Here is a 15,761-nt window from a genome sequence, read left to right as displayed (position 1 = left end):
AAGCTTCAAATCTAGAAACATCATAATTTCATCAACATTTGGAGATGGTGGGGTTTTGAGACCGCGTGTTTTTATGTGAAATGACGCCAGTTTCTATGCTCCCTTCGCGATGGGGAATGTGGAAATTGAAACACGTGCTCGGGACTGCAAACAGGAAATTAGCACCAACCTCATCGCTCATTTGGGAGCGAAGGACTCTGCTTCACAGGGGCATTGTGTTTTTTTTGTTCTTCGAATTTTTTGGATGATTTCCCAAAAAACTGTCATCGCAAACGTATATTTTCCTTTTGCGATAGCCTCTCGCTCTATGGATGCCGTGAACACGAGATCTCCTAAAGTAGTGGTGTTTAACCCTTGTTGCAGCCTTGTACCCCTTCGTTCTCAATCATGAAAAAATGTACAATGTTAATAAATACATCTCGCAACCCCAGGGGGTGCGTGCATACCGGGTTTAAGAACCATTGTCCAAAACGCATTAAATAACTCGCATTGTCATGTCAAAGGTAGGCAACTTTCAATTTCTTCTCGACACGTTAAGATTGTTATTATCTAAAATAAATCCCCAAAAATCTGGCTTTCATAAACACCACACCTAACCGCGATTTAAGCAAGGAAATCCCGAGGGCTTATGCACTACAGTTACCAGAACTTGCATCACACACGGTGCTTGACTCGGTGTCACGTAGGTCACGATGAATGAGGTGTGCGGCGTAGCTTTGGCTCGCGCCAAGTCGCCCAGAATGTGTGCGATGTCGTCACATCTCGGAAGACCTCAGAAGCCAAGCAGGCGTTCAAGTTGCGACCTGCAGTGCATACAACGGTGGGGGGAGGAGGGTTCTAGGCTGTGCCAGCAGGGCTACTTTGTGGACAGCAAAAGGTAGCACAGCAAAATCCACTGTTTCAGTTTTCAGTTTCATTTATTAGGTATATAACCCTGTGAGCCATGCGGCTCTTGACTCGGGTGCAACCGCGACAAACAAAAACATGAACAAGAAACATCTTAATGTGACTACACGCGACAGAAAAATCCAGGAAAAAACAGCAAAGTCTTCCAGAAAAAGCACCGTATTTCAACGCTGTGTGCAAATCTCCCAGTGGGATGCAAGTCAAACAATAACAACCATAAGACAATTTAGATTAAAAGGCGCACAATACCTGCATTATGACTGCAGGTATTGTGGTCTATGCAAACATGACTCCTTGTAAAAAAGGTGTCAGTTTTGTTGCCAGATAAAAGGGTAATAAACCAATTATCATATTTTTTCTTCTGGCAAATGAGGTTCCAATGGTGCTTACCCCGAGCTCTCATACTCTGATGGTGCATTGTCTTTGAGTTGTGCGCCTTTTGGTGTCATCTGGTCCAACGCCATGTGAGACTAGGCTCTAAGGAAAGCTGTCTCGGGTGTGGACCAATCAACTTCAAGGACAGTGCATACATTATCAGAGTTATGTTTATTGTTTGCATTATGACTGCAGGTATTGTGGTCTATGCAAACATGACTCCTTGTAAAAAAAGATGTCAGTTTTGTTGCCAGATAAAAGGGTAAAACACCAATTATCATATATTTTCTTCTGGCAAATGAGGTTCCAATGGTGAGTCAAGCTTCTTCAATATAGTACTGGGGGTTGATTTATATACGATGTCACAGTAATCAAGTAGAGGCAGTATGGTAGCTTTGATCAATTCTAAGCAGACCACAGGGGGAAGCAGTGCTTGTGTCGATACAGAAAGCCAATTTAAAATGTTGTCTTTTTACCAATATAATAAATGTGATCTTGAAAATTCAGTTTTGAATCAAAGATGACCCCAAGATACTTATAGATCTTGACTTGCTCTATTTGATGATTATTTAAGGAATATAATTGGGGAAAAATCACTTCATGCTTTAGTCCTGGTGAGAAGCTTAGCACCTTGGTTTTGGAGGTATTCAGGACTAGTTTAAGAGCAACTAGCTGATGTTGTAGTTTGTTGAAATCACCCTGGAGCTTAGCAATCACGTCATTCGGATAGCGGCCAGCAGTAATTAGTATCGTGTCATCTGCAAACAGATTTACCCTGGAATGATCCAGGTCAGTGCCCAAGACATTGACATGAAGAGAGAACAAGAGGGGGCCGAGGATGGAACCCTGTGGGACCCCTTTTGTTATCTTAACACTGTTTGACCTCCAACCATCTATGAATACAGTTTGGGTGCGAGAAGAGAGGGACATTTTTAACCATTCTACTGCGTGTTTGGAGAAACGGAGGCAGGGTGTTGTGGTTGACTGTATCAAAGGCTTTGGACAAGTCAAGAAAAAAGACTGGCGCAGTACTTCTTATTATCAAGGCTACTGTAAATGTGATTCAGAGAGTCGAATGCAGCAGATGTGGTGCTGTTATTTTTTCCGGAACCCAGATTGTTTTCGATGTAATAGATTGTTGTCGGACAGAAAACTGCTAATTTGGTAGTTCAAGAATTTTTTTAAAAATTTCATCAACGAGGACAAAAGTGAGATAGGCCGGTAGTTATTTGGATCATCTTTAGGGCCCCCTTTGTGAAGTGGACGAACATAGGAATGTTGATTTAAAGCTTTCGTGACTGCAGGGATTCATATTCTTGGTTCTTTCGGTAAAGTCACGTAGAAGAGAAATAATAAAGTAATAATAAATAATAATAAAAATTTAAAACAATAAAATGTTACTGCTTTATATATATTATTATATTATTTCCCTTCTACGTGACTTTACAGAAATAACCAAGAATATGAACATAGGAATGTTTCCATTCTAGAGGTTACTGATGCTTTTTTGATGGACAGGTTGAACATGTGGGCTATAGGTTCGTACCATACTTCTCCGCACGCACGCGTCTGCTCTCCTCCTTCGCCAAACCCACGTGGACCATTGTGGTGATGTATGGTCATGAAAGAGAGAGAGGTTAAATATGTACAAATTACCTTTCACCCAGGCGCCTCACTATGACCCGCATGGCACAGGGAGGCCCTCATCCAGCTGCATTGGCCAAAGGGAAGTAGGCGTGCATGTGTAGTGTTGTAAAGGACGGACTCCTAAACGTCTTTATGGCACACACTGTTTATTATCTTAATACACAGTCCCTATCACACTAAGGGTAATATGGTCCCCTCACCCGTTACCTTCAGAAGGTACAGCCTCCGGACCTTGCAGGCTATCTAATCTCCCTGCTATCCCAGCGTTCTCTGGCTGGACCTAGGGGATCTCTCCCCGACCACTGGTTACTCTGAGCCCTAGCCCTGATAAGGGCTGGAAGGCTTGGTCCAGGGTCCTAGATGTCTTCGGCCGACTTGGGTCTTCGTGTAGCAGAACTCGCCAAGAGCTCTCAGCGCTCCGGCTTTTATACCTGTTCGTGGCCGGGTTGTCCAATCCCCGGCCACCTTGTGGGACCCACTGATTGGTCCTTCCCAATCTAGCGTTTGGATCCTACCTCACCCCATTTGACCCTGACCGTTTGTTTGAGCGGAAAAACCTTGTTTACGATCTGCTCTCACAGTTTGTGAACAGCGAGTAGTTAACACCACTACACGTGTATTCATCCAGAGTACGTGCACCTTCAGTCCTCTCCCCCACACCTCCGATTTTCACGGTTGGCTAAGTACGGTTCGAAAGAAGTTCAACATGCGTACACACGTACGTAGATACATGGATTCTTTGTAATAACCGGGGAATTACCTAAAACCGCTCCTTCTTATAAACTCCACTGGGGAAACTGAAAACCCCAAGGTTACATATGTGAAAACGCACTGGGGGGTATTGTTTTTGTTTTACTAAAAGGGAAGTTGTCACATTCCATGAAAGGTTCAAAATGCGGTCTGCATGACTTCCGCGCATGGCGACCCTGTTACGTTACGCCATCGCCAGCAGTATTGCCTGTGCTCGTGTGCAGGCTCCGGGGAGCTCTATCTGCTCTTCAGTTTATTCCACCGAGCGCATCTCTGTGGACCGGTGGTTCTCAAGAGTGTGATCCCCAGGGTGTCCGCGACGGTCCTCCAGTGAGGTCGGCGGAGGCTGCGATGCAAACGCAGCTTGATCCCGACAACGATGACGACGTTTATTAAACCCTTTTGTTTCATTCTAGATTTGAATTCTAGATTTGAAGCTTTCGTGACTGCAAGGATTTATATTCTTAGGTTTTTTTCGGTAAAGTCACGTAGGTAAAAATTTATAAATTATAAAAGTTAAATAAAAATAAAATAAAAATCACGACGTTTCGGAGGCAACACAAGCTTCCGTCTTCAGGTGGAACCGTCACAGCACGATAGCTGTATCAAGTGAGAGAAATTCCAAGAAAACAATCCTTGTGTATATATACTGGTTGAGGGTGGGAGGAGCCAAGGTAGGCCCCTGGATATTATTATTGTGAGGTTCGGTGCGGCTGAAGCACGCTGTTAGGAATGAGCCTTTGTTGTGTAAACTAGGTTCAGACACCAATCAATGTTTTACCCTCATGACGGGGGTTTTCCCTCCGCATTTTAGAATCGTGCGTTTTAGAGTGTTTCTCTGCAAAAAAAATGTTCACGTAAATGAGTCACTTTCGTTGAGCTATTATTTGTGATAGCCAGGTTGCTTGTGAAAAATATATATATATATTCATAGCTCATTGGGCCTTGCCTGGTAAAATAAAAAAAAACTGTTTTTCATAGTTTAGAGTGATTTATGCGTTTAGAAGCCATTACCTAAAACGTCACCTATCCGTACAAACCATGGAAGCAGATGCGGGTGATACCTGATGTACAAATGGAAAATTTAAACCTCTCCAGTAGTGTTGCGATTGTGGTCATCCAGAACAGAGACCTTAACAACGCAATGCCCCATCCACAAATGCAAGGGAGACATCACAAAATAAAAATGGTAAAAGAAAGTTAAAATTAAGTTACGTAAACTACCCTGATGAAACTACCCTACCCCTAACATCTAAATGCCTCCCATCCCCTCCTAAACAAACGGCTGCTTTAATAGAAGGGAAATCATAAAACAATAAAAATAAAACAATAAAATAATTCTCACGACGTTTCGGCCACAACGCAAGCAGCCGTCCTCAGGTGAAGACCAGGTCTGTCGGGGAGACAGCGTCTGAATGACATACCTGGTCTTCACCTGAGGACGGCTGCTTGCGTTGTGGCCGAAACGTCGTGATAATTATTTTATTATGTTTTATTTTTATTATTTTATTATTTCCCTTCTACGTGACTTTACTGAAAGAACCAAGAAGATGAATCCCTGCAGTCACGAAAGCTTTAAATCGAAATTTGCCTTAATAGAGTTTTGATGTGCATAATATACATAATTTTTTACTTGCCGGAATTTACAGAGATAAGCGGTTGCGTTTTCTCACCAGGGGGTGGGAAGTTGGGCGACCCGCGGTAATGTTTGCATCGGCTGGGGAGCCCCAGCGGGGCCAAAGGAATATGGGAGCCGCTGCTCTGTGCTGACATTTGCAAGGAGGCCAGGTCTATCTGACGTCACCACTGATCTGGCACCGCTGAAATTAAACGAGACTCGAATTTTAGCGAGTCGATTGATGGCCTCAGCCCAGTCGCCGATGACTGCACGAAAACAAAAATTAACCCGTAAAAACAAAGTTTTTCACTATAAATCCTTTATATGCGTGGCATCGGGGCGGCTAGAGTATTCTCGTCCTCTGGCTTGAGATGGCTGCCACCTATGGGTCAGATGATTGTGTGCCAGCATTAACCAATTGGTAAATAAATATTTAATGATTTTTCCCTAAACTGTGTAACATTTTGGAAAAAAAATTTCACGAAAATTCATTGTCACGCACAACGAGTCTGTGTGCAAAATGTCAGCTCGATTGGACCACGGGAAGTGGGTTAAAAAACGACCGAAAGATTTGCACGGTCCTAAGCAAGCAAGCAAGCGAACTTAATATAAAGGATTTAATAAGTATAACCCGTAAAAACAAAGTTTTTCAATATAAATCCTTTATATGCGTGGCGACTAGAGTCCTCTTGTCCTCTGGCTTGAGATGGCTGCCACCTACGGGTCAGATGATTGTCTGCCAGTATTAAGCAATTGGTAATTAAATATTTTACTTGTTTTCCCTAAACAGTGTAAAATTTAGGTAAAAAATTTTCACGAACATTAATTGTCTCGCACAACGAGTCTGTGTGCAAAATGTCAGCTCGATTTGATCACGGGAAGTGGGTTAAAAAACGACCGAAAGATTTGCACGGTCGTAAGCAAGCAAGCACGCAAGCAAGCAAGCAAGCGAACTTAATATAAAGGATTTAAAAAAGAAACCCCACTAACTTTAGTTCTACACTCAAATTGGGTGAATTTCAGTTTTCAAGAATAACATTTATTAGGTCGTATATCAGAATCGGGACATTTATTTATACTGGAGGATTTCGATGCGCTATAAAGCAATTTTGTCACGGATGTCCAGTAAGTCGCGTGTGTTGGGATAAAATGTCGGTACGCCCACCTCCTCCACGATGTCTGGGCAGCCTGGAAGAGTAGGCCAAATACACCTCGAGAGCTCTTTCTTGCGGAGGCCCTTCCTCCGGCAGTGGCATGAGCAAGAACATTGCAGGAATGCACCTTCACCTTTTAAACTGAGGAACTAATCGGGGACCCCCCCCCACCCCCCATTCTTTGATCGGCAGTTCAGCACCATTGATTCACCGAAAATTCGCGGTGCACGAGGAGGAAACCGTTCTGGGTATCGCCTGCTCACCCGCGTCAGGCACATCACATCTGCCGCTGCCTCTGCTGCGATGCAAATGACCGTTACGATACGAGGTCCCGCGGCAATCGCGTCGTTCACTTTTGCACAAATGCGCCGGGGATTTCTCCTTGGGAAAAGGGGGGGGGGGGGGACAGAAAAACCGTGCGAAGGGAAGGGGGGGGGAGCTTACCAGTGCTTGCACAAAGTCTAGGAATGTGGGAGAACGACATTGAACGACATTGGCCGGTAGCCCCCACTCAGAGGGGTGCCCTCCGACAGGGTGGGTGATTCAAATGCAATAGGTGGGGTAAAGTGTGAGTACCAACACCCTCTCCCCTCCCCCACTGAAGATAATAAATTATATTGTCGTCCGTCTTGCAGGGAATGAAGCATCATCTTCAGAAAGCAAATCCTCGGTGGGAATTCACGCCCAGACGGGGACACTGGTCGCCAGCCTCTTGTTCAATGTCTTGCTGATCGGCATCGTCTCCAAACTGTGGGTACGTACGACGTGTTATTCCATCATCATCATCATTATTATTACAACATCTACAAAGCTGTTGTGCTGACCACTCTCCTGTATGGCGCTGAGTCCTGGGTCACGTACCGTCATCACCTGAGTCTCCTCTGGCGTTTCCATCAGCGCTGCCTACGCACAATCTTCAATATTCACTGGAGTGACTTCGTCGCCAACACTGAAGTCCTCGAGTCAGCGGAGGTCATCAGCATCGAGGCCATGGTCCTCAAGATACAGCTTCGTTGGGCAGGGCACATCGCCAGGATGGAGAACCACCGCTTACCTAAGATTGTGCTGTATGGGGAACTGTCCTCTGGCCATCGTGACATAGGGGCACCACGAAAGCGATACAAAGAAGATTCCCTGAAAAATCCCTCACTGCTTGCTGCATCGATCACCATCAGTGGGCAACACAAGCAGCTGATCGCAACTCCTGGCGGCACACAGTCCACCCGGCCACCTCCTTCTTCGAAGATACCCGCAGGGCCCGTATGGAGGACAAAAGGAGAAGGAGGAAGAACCATGATCCCTCAGCACCCATCCCAGATGAGACCTATACTTGCAGCCGTTGTGGCAGGACCTGCTTGTCCCGCATAGGCCTCGTCAGCCACCAGCGTGCCTGCTGAAGACGTGGATGTCCTTCCTAGATCTTCGTTCACGAAGCCAAGCCATGACGATTATTATTACAATTATTTACCCAGGGACTGCTCAACTGGGCGTCATGACTTTTGTGGGAAGAAAGGTCACTGACACGTGTTTTTTTTATCGACGCCAATGGCCTGCCCGGTTATAATGATGCTGCAGGAACTTTTACCTCTGCGAAGCGGACCGCGCGGAGTAATGTACGGTTGATACAAGCCCAACACAGGACCACAGCGATTGGGGAATTGTTGGTTCGGACCGTCTTTTGTTGAGGGACTGTGTCCGTTGTGTTGGTGTGGTCTGGGACTGTGTTTGCTGTTGTTTTGCTGCCTTGCCCAAGCTTGAGTATTGATGTACTTGTGTGAGTTTAGCTTATACACTTTACGCTTAGTGATTTGCTTAGCTTTTCTATACTTTGCGCACCGATCGTTTTTCGTATTGTTTGTTGTTGTAACTGTGTGACCCACCCTTATTGGACATCTGTCAAAAAAGAGATCCACAGCTCATTGGATTTTCTCTCGGTTGAATAAAGATTATGATTCTGTCTTCTTGGTTCTTTCGGTAAAGTCACGTAGAATGGAAATAATAAAATAATAAAAATTAAACATAATAGAATAATTCTCACGACGTTTCGGCTTGCGCTGTGGCCAAAACGTCGTGAGAATTATTTTATAATGTTTTATTTTTATTATTTTATTATTTCCATTCTACGTGACTTTACCGAAGGAACCAAGAAGATGAATCCCTGCAGTCACGAAAGCTTTAAATCGAAATTTTATTCTGATTCTGCTCCGTGGTTTCTCACGCCTCCGAATCTACGGAATTTGGTGGGCGTTGCAAAAATGTGAAACTTAACCAGAGTCACTCATTACTGGTCTGTGTTGTGCGCAGTGCACTCTAAGGACGTCTCGCGCTGCGCTGAGCCAATCCGTCAACGCAAGCGAGGGAAGACAGAATGATCAAAGAACCAAATTGACCATCGGAGGAGACCGAACGGTTTATCACCAAACACATGACAAATGCGAGTTTCTACTCGAACCACCACTCACTGAGCAGTGTTGAACCACTGCCAGCGCTCCACTGAGGAGGGCAAGCAACTCGGCTTCAGCGGTTCATAATAAAGGTAAAGGCTCAGCCCTGCAATTGCTCGCTTACGCCACTTGCTGGAGGAAAGGGGCCTTTCGCCAGAGGGCTTTCTTTGAGTTCCCCCCTCTTTCTGGACGGTATTTTTTTGGCCTGCTCTTCCACACTGGCCAGGCGTCTCTGGAAGAGGTGGTGGTGGTGGTGGTACCCACGTTGGAGTGCACCGTACACGATTTGGCCATCGAATGACCGTGGCCAACCCGTTCGTAACGCTGGGTGGATGGCAGAGGTCGCAAACGGGTTTTGATTCCTTACCCGTACCCGGCCGCACCAGGGTCGCAAATGGGTACCCGTACCCGGCCGGGTACCCGTACCCGGCCGGGTACGGGTACCCGTACGCTACCCGTACCCTACCCAAAATGAGTGACAAACGGTTACTCACCGGTGACTCACGGCCTACCTGTACCCGTACCCGGCCGGGTACTCCTCTCTCCCCCCACACCCCCCCCACCCCCTCTCCCCTCCCCACCTCCTCTCTCCCCCCCACCCCCTCTCTCCCCCCACCTCCTCTCTCCCCCCCACCTCCTCTCTCCCCCCACCTCCTCTCTCCCCCACCCCCTCTCTCCCCCCACACCATCTCTCCCCCCACCCCCTCTCTCTCCCCCACCCCCTCTCTCCCCCCACCTCCTCTCTCCCCCACCTCCTCTCTCCCCCCCACCCCCTCTCTCCCCCCACCCCCTCTCTCCCCCCACCCTCTCCCCCCCCCACCCCCTCTCTCTCCCACCCCCTCTCCCCCCCCACCTCCTATCTCCCCCCCACCTCCTCTCTCCCCCACCCCCTCTCTCCACCCACCTCCTCTCTCCCCCCCACCCCCCACCCCCTCTCTCCCCCCCCCACCTCCTCACTCCCCCCCTCCTATCTCCCACCCCACCCCCCCACCCCCTCTCTCCCCCTACCCCCTCTCTCCCCCCCCCTCCTCTCTTCCCCGACCCCCTCTCTCCCCCCCACCTCCTCACTCCCCCCCCCCCCTACTGCCGAGGCCTATATAACCTCGTGCCACGGCAGATCTCTCGCCTACTGCAGCAGTTTTTTGCTTGCTGTGGTTGTCCCACCTGATGACGGTTGCTTGTGTTGCGATCGAAACGTCGTGATCTATTATTTTTCTACCTACGTGACTTTGCCGAAGGAACCAAAGAGTATGTGTGGCTCATTGTTGATTGTAACTGTCTCCGACTGGATAGAATTTTTCAAATGTACATCATTTACTGTGTTATAAATTCATTTTATATAGAGGATTTGCGTATACGTTTTATATATTTCTAGAAAAAAAAGTTTTCTACGCGTTATGTGATAAAGAAAAAGACTCCGAACTTATTTTCAGTTCAAATAAAAAAAGAAAGTGAACATCGTGAATAAACAATCACCCTTTAATGTGAATGCTAACGCCCAATAAATGACTATGTAGTTTATGTTGTTTCCAGTGTTGTGCACAGTACCGAATGTATATATTCCTATCGTTCGCTCGTATTGTATTGCTGCGTAGAGAATGCCCGTACGCACATGCCAATTGTTGAGCTACATCCCAGAACCATTGGTGGAAAATCCACATTCCTCTGGCGGGGGCGGGGGATGTGTTCCCTTTACGACAACCGCCAACGACTTGCCACAAATTCATAATACAGATTTTTTTTTCGGGTTCGATCGCGTAAATATATAAATGTTTCGTTAAACCCGCCACCACCCGCCACACCTTACCAATCAACTTACTAATTGGCTGTGTCGGGTGGTGGCGGGTTTAACGACACATTTAGATATTTACGCGATCTAACCCAAAAAATACCTCTATAATGGATGGTATTGGTCGCGAAAGCCTACTGCGTGTTAAATTGTCACAAATTGGTTGGCATTGTATTGGCCCGAAAGGATGACGGTGGCTGCGGTGACCACGGACTGGGATTGGAACTGATTGGGGAGCATGCAAACTGCCAGAAGTTGATCGAGGCAAGGGCCCTCTGTGTAAGCTATGGGTCCTGACCAATGTACTATCCATCATCATGAGTTCGTTAATCCTCTTTTCATTGTGGTACCACAGTGGTGAGATGTTAACTACCTCACCTGGTATACAGGAGGTCGTGGGTTCGATCCAGACCCCCTGACGCCTGCTGTATATTTGGAGTTTGCGTGTTTTTCTCCCCGTGATCTCGTGGATTTTTCTCCGGGTTCTCCGGTTTTTCCTCTCCATAATTAGAAACACGCAGTAAACTTCTACACGATGATAAGCCACTGGTTGAGCTATCATTTGTGGCCAGATTGCTTCTGAAAACAAGCTATATAGCTCAGTGGGCCTTATTTGGTAAATGTTTGTTTTGTTTAATAGTCTTAATGATGACTCGTAATATTCACTGACCAAAAATGTGTGAACATGATGGGTCCTGATAATTGTTTTTTTACCCTTTTATCTGGCATCAAAACTGACACCTTATCATATTTTGCTACTGGCAAAGGAGGTTCCAATGGTGTAAATGATTGCATTTCCAAGAATCTTTTTTTCAGGAGGGTCCTGCGGTCCAGCCAATTCTATTACTTGCAAAACTCATCACTCTGAGCATGACTTTGACGTTGACCTAACGTTGACCTAACGTTGACCTAACGTCACTAGAATTACGGAGAGCTCTCCACCGGGCGATCTTCGTTGGCATACTTCTTACATCCAAATGAGCTCAGTATTTTTAATTGACATTCTCCATCCATTAAAAAATCCAAGGAATCTTCACGACGGACCTCCGATTGTCTGTCGATCATTCCTTGGTCGAGAACTCGGTCTGATTCCAGAGCCAATCTAACTTGAGGCCACGCTGCACAGTCGCCTCTGCCATAATTTGTGAAAGATTTCAACAAGCTGCGCGGTCTGGTGTCGTATGTATGATTTATTTATATTCACCTGTGACGAGGTTGTCGACACAATTGTTTTGTATTTTGTTATTAAGCACGTTATTCTTTATCCCGTTTTGCAGTAAGTGTTGACGCGTGTTTTCTTTAAATAAATCAGTTTTTGCTTTTTTTGTTTGCACTTTCCCAACATGCAACGTCCTGTAACCTGCCACAGCCGACAGTCTCGGGCTGCGGTGGTCTTTTAGAAACGAGTTGTTCAGCTCAACGTGGGGCCTTTCCGGCAGAAAGAGTGAAACCGAGTCTCAGGAACAAACTTGAGAACACGGGTGTTCGGTTATGTCGGTGTCAGCTGGAGCTCGGCGTTGGGTTTATAGAGGTCGAGTTAGAGGCGGGGCGAGGAGACGTTTGACCAAGCTGCTCGCCGATGTCAAGAATCTGAAGACCAAACCTTCAGACTAACGAGATGCTGGAAGTGTACGCCCCGTTTCAAGCAAGTCATGGTGGGGGACAACGCGACCGACGCTCCAGGCATGCTCGACTTTAAAGGAAAAGCCAAGTGGAATGCGTGGAACGCCAAGAAAGGCAAAAGCAAGGACGATGCCATAGCAGCATACATTGCATTTCGATTTAAAGCGTTCGTGACTGCAGGGATTCATCTTCTTGGTTCTTTCGGTAAAGTCACGTAGAAGGGAAATAATAAAATAATAAAAATAAAGTCGCTCATCCATATTTTATTATGTTTGATTTTTATTATTTTATTATTTCCCTTCTACTTGACTTTACCGAAATAACCAAGAAGATGAATCCCTGCAGTCACTTTGCCGAAATAACGTCGTGAGAATTGTATTTTATAATGTTTTATCTTTATTATTTTATTATTTCCCTTCTACGTGACTTTACCGAAAGAACCAAGAAGATGAATCCCTGCAGTCACTTTGCCGAAATAACGTCGTGAGAATTGTATTTTATTATGTTTTATTATTATTATTATTTTATTATTTCCCTTCTACCTGACTTTACCGAAAGAACCAAGAAGATGAATCCCTGCAGTCACTTTGCCGAAATAACGTCGTGAGAATTGTATTTTATTATGTTTTATTATTATTATTATTTTATTATTTCCCTTCTACGTGACTTTACCGAAAGAAACAAGAAGATGAGCATACATTGCGTTGGTGTAAGAACTCAAAGCGAAATACGGATTTTAGTAAAGTCCTGGCGATAGTGTGAGCCCACTCATCCACCCACACACCTTACTATATGCTGGTGACTTTTGAGCCAATCATGAACTTTAAATATCAATAACATTTGTCATGCTTTTCATTTCCATGTTAGTTTTTTTTTTATTGTGATGTAACATCGAATAAGAGTCACTAAAACCTAAAAAAAGAGAACACGGAGAACACTATTCTACAGTCGCTCATCCAAGTATGTAGCACAATAAATACAAAACAAGACGTCTCCTTTACATGTCTCTGCACATCAAAATAATCATCATATTAACGTATTCTTTTTTACACATCCCACCGGCCAAATGGCCTTCTGGGAGTGATGTATTTTAGGAGCATTGGTTTAATACGAGAGCACATTCTGGATTGACATTTATTGTCTCGGCAGCAGATGGGCTTTTGCTTGATTCAATCCTTGTGAACTCCCAGATGGTTATGGGCAAGCACTGGCATTCAACATTCGGGGTTTCATCAGCAGCGAGGCTTGAACGCGTACAAACAAAGTAAAGACTCAGTCAATAGACCACTATTGAGAAAGAGCCCACTGCATGACAAAAACACATCGAATCTGCTATTCATCTTGTCTAGTGTTTTGTTTAACATTGAGCCGTGTCGTGCCACCCTCACTGCGACAAGCCCCCAGATGCAGCAAGGTGAAAGCTACGGGACGGCTATATGCTCGCGTGAGCGTGACGACGCGCGTGTTGTGTACGTTGCCAGAGTCTGACCAGGCAGTGCTCAGGCGTGGGAAGAGGGGGGCTTCTGCCAGGCAGAGTGTGGAGAAATCTACATGTGGTCATGCCTCCTCGCTTTTTTCACAGAGCTTGCGCACGTAACAAAGAATGTCATGTAGATACTCATACTCTTAGTTCTTTCGGTAAAGTCACGTAGGTAAAAAAAATAAATTGAAATTAATAAAAATACAAATAACACAATTTGTGTTGCCTCCGAAACGTCGTGATTTTATTATTTTATGTGTTGCCTCCGAAACGTCGTGATTTTATTATTTTATTAATTTTAATTTCATTTTTGTTACCTACGTGACTTTATCGAAAGAACTAAGAGTATGAATCCTTGCAGTCACGAAAGCTTCAAATCTAGACTGTCATGTAGACATTGCCGGGGCTTTGCGTCGGTAAGTGTCACCAATGAAGGCCGGCACGACGCACGCAGACAGCTGCGTGGCCCAAAGCTCCGCACGCCACTCGTGTCAGGACGAGTGGACCTAGGGGACCGGTCCGGATATTCATGGCCCAAGTTGACTCTTGAATGGGAATTGATCTCGGGTCGCCGGGGTGCGCACGTGACCACGCACCCGGAGGCAAAGGGCACGCTGCCTCGAATGATAATTGTCGCGGTAGTGCAGCTTGCACTCCGAACCTGGCGACCCGGGTTCGATTCCCGCTCACGGCCAACACCGGTAACGATGATCTGAACCGGTCCTGGGCCTCTCCCTAGGTCGACTCAGCCTCAAAATGAATTCCTGATGCGGTGTGTAAACATTGGTGCTGGCCACCGACCCCATCGTGTGCCGTGTCGGCCTGCATAGGCGCTGCTGCTGCTGCCGCTAGCTAACAGCACTTGGCCCCAACAGTCTGTTAAAGCGATGTGTCTGAACCTGGCCTTTGTCCCGTCATGCGTGTGGTATGGCATCATTACACTGTATTTACATACTCCATCTATCCCGGGGTGGCAGAGGGCTATTTCACGAAACAGCTATAACCGCATTTTTCAGAATACAATAGACACGCAAGCCTCTCCCTCTCTGCAAGTGCATTTTAAAGCAGAAGTTGTTGTGCGAGAATGCAATGCGTTTTCCAGGAGGTGTGTTTTCTCAATATAATCTGTTTGAGAAAACTCTCTCCACGGTGATACATGACCTCCAGCCAGAGGTCAGGAGACAACACCACCGGCTGGTCGCAATCATCTTATACAAGAAGACGGTCTCTAATCTCCATTTCCAAACTGTTTATTTTAAATCGACTTGTTGGGGGGGGGGGGGGGTGCGGTAAGTTTTGGGGGGGGGGGGAGTGCGTCTTACTTTCCGAAGCGTCTTATAATCCGGAGCAAGGCCGTAGCCATGGAGTCAACAACATTGGGGGGGGGGGGGGGGGCAAATCTTTAAGGGTTTCTGGGGGTCCCAACCCAGAAAAAAAATCTAAATTTTAAAACTAATTTCCTGCCTAAAATATAAAAAAAATTCACTAACACATGGGATGGACTTATTATTTATTTTTCACAATAATGTCTAATAGTGTATTGTATTACATTGCTCTGTTTTTACTTTTTTACCATTTCTTGTTTCATTGTATGTAATGGCAGAGATTAGCGATTAATAAAGTGCAACCATAACCACAATCATATAAACAGAAATCTATGCATTGATTGTTTTAAAGACAAGTCCAGATATTGTGGCCAAGGTTTAGCAAATTATTGTTTTTATTTACAAAGCATAATAATTATTTACATAGCATAACATTTTTTTTTTATATATCATAATATTGGGGGGGGGGACATTTTGAGCATATTTGAATATTGGGGGGGGGGTGGGATGTGTACAATTACGGCCTTGATCCGGAGTAATACAGCACGAGTGTGTATCACCCGCACGTTCAATGAAACACACACGCACGCGCCGCTAAAATACTCTCCGATCATTGGCAACAAACCAAGCACAGGCTGAAGGGCTTCCCA

The 15,761-nt window shown here is 45.6% G+C and overlaps 2 protein-coding genes across 3 annotated transcripts in view; both read left to right on the top strand.

Annotated features, from left to right (window-relative positions):
* LOC133343634 (uncharacterized) overlaps nucleotides 1–9,272 on the top strand; it is a 47,036-nt gene extending 37,764 nt beyond the window's left edge. For both annotated transcript variants that reach the window (XM_061553339.1, XM_061553330.1), the window contains exons 9-10: nucleotides 7,086–7,204; nucleotides 8,755–9,272. In XM_061553339.1, coding sequence (XP_061409323.1) covers nucleotides 7,086–7,204; nucleotides 8,755–8,925 — 290 coding nt within the window. In that variant the 3' untranslated portion in view covers nucleotides 8,926–9,272. The remainder of the gene's footprint in view (nucleotides 1–7,085; nucleotides 7,205–8,754) is intronic.
* A 2,902-nt stretch (nucleotides 9,273–12,174) lies between these two features.
* Nucleotides 12,175–12,506, top strand: LOC133341816 (acyl-CoA-binding protein-like; the record flags this gene model as incomplete). The annotated part of the gene is given in 3 exon segments (XM_061550574.1): nucleotides 12,175–12,294; nucleotides 12,296–12,319; nucleotides 12,321–12,506. Coding segments are annotated over 3 exon segments (330 nt in total), but the record flags the coding sequence as incomplete, so codon positions are not given.
* Nucleotides 12,507–15,761: the final 3,255 nt, after the last annotated feature.

The sequence above is a fragment of the Lethenteron reissneri genome, chromosome 2 (genome assembly GCF_015708825.2).
Source record: "Lethenteron reissneri isolate LAM-NWPU_2019-01 chromosome 2, ASM1570882v1, whole genome shotgun sequence".
NCBI lineage: Eukaryota > Metazoa > Chordata > Hyperoartia > Petromyzontiformes > Petromyzontidae > Lethenteron > Lethenteron reissneri.
Note: the sequence above shows the minus strand (reverse complement) of the source record. Positions and strands in the feature narration are given on the sequence as shown.